The following is a 4,487-nucleotide window of genomic DNA, read 5'->3' as shown; positions in this document are numbered from 1 at the left end:
ATCCACAGTGTTACGTCACAGGTAAGCATCAACTCATTGACTGCAGGAAAATGGTCGAGAGGCCGAATGACCTCCTCTTATTCCTATGACCCTAATTCTGAGACAAGAATGAAGCCTTGAAAAATTCACAAATATCAGATTTAAGTACAGCAGTAGGCTGCATTATAAACAACATAAATTAGAGAGAATGTGTTTAGCTCAGAAACCCAAGAGTTATACTGCTGTTGTAATGCAGCTATTCTGATGGACAGGGAAACACACTGTGTACTGAGTGGGCTCAAACAGATGCCCCGTCACTCACCATGACCTTATTGAATGTGTACGGACTGTGTCTGCATGACGGTTGGTGAGCTCTGAGCAAGATTAGTTCCGTTCAGTCTGAGGGAATCTGCCACACTTCCGTCACAAAAATCATGTCAGGATTCCCGAGGCACCGGCCCAGTTCAAAATCTTCGAACAGTTTGTGTCTCTCTGTTAACGAGAATGTTCTCAGGCAATGTCACTTGCTCTACACGGACTCAAGTCAGGGTAAGAGAATGGACAAATGTTACAAATATTTTCTAATCAATCTTTTCAGGAACGTTGTTGCACCCTCTGGAGCAGGAGGGAATTGAATCCAGATCGCCTGACTCAGAATGAGGGGAACTTTCCACTTCTTAAAGGAGCTCCCCCAAACCCCGACCCGCACCCCAGAGAGAAGGATATTTTTAACGAGCTGAATTCCCAGCTGCTGTGTCAGAGAGGCAGCTTTTTTTCAGAGTTTCTGAGTCATTCGGTTCTCGGGTGTCATGAAAGCTGAACTCTGTAATGGTGCAGTCAACGGGACTTTTGCAGAACTATCATTTAAAACTGTGGAGTAACATCACACACGCATTCACAATCTTAGATTTTCTCTCTTTCGCAAACACACAAGTGCACAATGTTAGAACCACTCCCCCGCTCTCTCACACACACATATACACACTCGCATATGCACTCACAATCACACACACTAACTGACTGACTTATACGTTTATTCATTCACACACACACTTACACAAACACTGACACAAACACAAGCAAACTCATTCACTCAACGCAGACACATTGAAAGAATCACGTGCACACACACAAACACATTCACACACACAATGAATCAAATGGTCAAACACGTACACACACTTTCTCGCTTACACCCACACCACACATTCGCACCTGAGAAGCACCCCACATATTCACAGCTTCAGGTTTTGCTATAAGGCTTGCACAGGATTTATACAATTTTATCAACATATTTCCCTTATTTTCACCTTACATTTTGAAATCCGTGCTATGCATTTCACTACAACTTTTAGTCAACTTGCTGTTTTAAAGTCACGACATTTCCATGAAGCCAACAAAGTGGGCATCGATACCAAATACAGGAATGTCAATGAGATTTAAAGGATGATATAATCAATGTGAAATGTACAAAGTGAGAAAAAAGGAGCGAAATTTACACAGTGTGCAAATTAGACTAGAATTATCAGAGTGGGGATGGAGAAGAAGAAGTATACAGGGTAGACAAACGATTTAGAATCCCACAGAGTCGAGCAGTGGTATTTTGAGTGATGGTTCAAGAGGGAAATTTGCAAAGTCAGTGAAGTGAAACGGGCTTTACCGATTATTGGAATGGCAGCAACATCTCCATCACGATGGAATGATAAGAATTTGCAAATCTTTCAATCTTCGTTAAAAAAACAAAAAGGGCACGAGGGAGAGATTTTGAGAACAGCTTGATTCATACAGTGAATACATTGGAAATATGGATGCAAGAGGATTTTGATTTTTCTCAAACTAGTTCCGACATTCAATGTAACCATCGATGATGATCAGATTCACATATAAGTATCTGGCTTTACTCCAAATCCCCTAATACCTTGACAGTGAAAGTGATTGTCTATTTCAAACGTAAACATTCTCCCATTCGATGATCCAAACTTCTGCAGAGTTACAATGATTCACAATCCAGTCGATGAGGACTTTTGTTTCTCACATCAGGCGTGAATGATCAAACCTGCATCCTCTGACAATAGCGCCAGATAATGAATGCCAGGTGTACGCTTCAACTTCTCAGTTCCTACCCTGTAAATCTCTGTGGAATTTATATGTTTAATTCTGATCAACTCTCAGTTTTCTCCAGCCCAGCGAAATGAAGGGTTGTTGACTGCACCTTCTCGTATGGGAGAACCCTTTCATTCCAGGACCCACCTCAACTCACTTTTGTTGTGAACTCTGCAACACAACGTCATCATTCCTTTGAAAAGCAAGCTAAGACTGCGCATGTAGAATCATACAGGAGGCTATTTTATCCATCCTGTACTGGCTCCTGAAATAAAAGCTACCGAGCTCGTCCATTTCTAAAGCTTAATTTCTGTAACCCTCTAAATCCATCACCCTCAAATATATATCATCGCTCTTTTGAAACCTCGTATGGAATCCGCTTCCAGCACTTTCCAAGGCAACACATTCCAAATCTCTGATTAAAAAAAAAAGTTTCTCCACACCTGAAGAAGGGTCAGTAGACTAGGAGAGTTAACTCTGATTTCTCTCCACAAATGCTTCCAGACTAGCTGGATTTCTTTCGAAATTTTTGTTTTTGTTTTCCAGCATCAGCACTTCTATCGGTTTTGCTGCTCATTTCACTCCAAGCTGTTTTGTTGATAATTCTGAAATTGTGACTCCAAGGAACTGACATACCAACTGGTGGAAACCGAATTCTCTTCTTTTCCCTGACAAAGTTTATCATATTTTTTAACACCTCAGTAAAGTTACCTCTTAATCTTCTCCAGTCCAAGGAGAATAAGCACAATTTCGCTCATCTTTCCCTGTATACAGAATCCCTCATTCTACTATTATATTAGCAAATCTCCTTTAAGCAATATTCAGGGCTTTAACATTCTCCTCAAGTAACACTATCCTCCAAATGTTGTCTGACCAATGACTTGTAGATGTGTAGCATCATTTCGTTGCTTTTATACTGTATGCCCCAATTTTTAAACCCAAGGCTCCCAGAAGCCTTCATAGCAACTGTTTCGACTTCTGTGGTTAACATCAGAGAAACATGCACGTCAACAACGATGTTTCTCTCAACAAAGAAGAAGAACAATGAACAATACAGGACAGGAACAAGCCCTTTGGCCCTCCAAGCCTGCGCAACATATTTTACCCTTCCATAATAAAACTCTCTTCATTTACAGGATCTACAATCCTTCAATTCGCTTCCTGTCATTTATTCGGAAGATGTTTCTTGAATGCTGCTATTGTGTCTACTTCCACCATCTCCTCTGGCAGCGCATTCCCGGCACTGACCACCTTTTGTGTGAAAAACGTGCCTGGCACATCTGTTTTAAATTTATCCCACGCCCCGTCCCCGCATCTTGAACTTGTGTATTCTTGTAATTGACTCCTTCACCCTAGGAATACGTCTCATACTTTACACTCCATCCATGTCATTCACAATCTTATAAACTTCTATCAGGTCGCCCCTCAACTTCCTGCGTTCCAGTGAAAACAAACTTGGTCTATTCAACCTTTCTTCATAGCTAATATACCTTACAGAAGGCAACGTTCTGGCAACCTCTTCTGTACCCTCCTTTACTACACCCTTCTGGTAGTGTGGTAACCAGAACTGTATGCAATATTCCAAGTGTGGCCTAACTGAATTTCTGCAAATCTACAGCATAACTTGTCCATCCTTATATTTAATGCCACTTGCAATGAAGGTGAGCGTATCATAGATCTTTTGACTACCTTATCTACCCGACACGCCAGCTTCAGTGATCTTTGGACCTTACCACCCAGATCGCTTTGCATATCAATAGTCTTAAGTGTTCTGCCATTCACTGTATGATTTCTACCTGTACGTGAACTTCTAAAATGAATCACTTCACATTTAAACTCCATCTACCATTTTCCTTCCCATACCTCCAACTAATCGATATCCTGTTATGTCCCCGACAAACGTCGTCAGTATTCGCTACTCAAAGAATCTTTGTGTTGTCTGCAAACTTCCTAGTTATACCAGCTACGTTTTCCTCCATATCACCTGTATAGATCACAAGTATCAGAGGTCCAAGCACTGATCCCTGTGGAATATCACTAATCACAGCCCTCATTCCGTTCTCATTCGCTGCCTCTGTCTCCTATGATTAAGTCAGTTCTGTATCCATCTTTTCACCTCATCCCCGATACCAAATGACTTCACCTGTTTCTACCAGTCTGCAAAAAAGACCTTGCCAAAGGATTTACTGAAGTCTATGTAGACAACATCAACCGCTTTTCCCTTGTCAATCATCTTCATTACCTGCTCAAAAAAATTGACCAAGTTAGTGAGGCACGATCTTCCCTGGACGAAACCATGCTGTCTATCGCTAATAAGTCCATTTGCTTCTAAATGCACATAGATCTTGTCCCTGAGAATTGTTTCCAAAGTTTCCCTTTTGCTGACGTGAGGACGATAGATCTGT

The 4,487-nt window shown here is 41.3% G+C and overlaps 1 protein-coding gene across 1 annotated transcript in view; it reads left to right on the top strand.

Moving 5' to 3' along the window:
* Nucleotides 1-413: 413 nt before the first annotated feature.
* The window catches only part of LOC125487980, a 26,635-nt gene continuing 22,561 nt past the window's right edge, over nucleotides 414-4,487 (top strand). Inside the window, exon 1 of the mRNA XM_048620726.1 lies at nucleotides 414-528. Coding sequence (XP_048476683.1) covers nucleotides 414-528 — 115 coding nt within the window. The remainder of the gene's footprint in view (nucleotides 529-4,487) is intronic.

Source organism: Rhincodon typus, chromosome 48, assembly GCF_021869965.1.
Source record: "Rhincodon typus isolate 14 chromosome 48, sRhiTyp1.1, whole genome shotgun sequence".
NCBI lineage: Eukaryota > Metazoa > Chordata > Chondrichthyes > Orectolobiformes > Rhincodontidae > Rhincodon > Rhincodon typus.
Note: the sequence above shows the minus strand (reverse complement) of the source record. Positions and strands in the feature narration are given on the sequence as shown.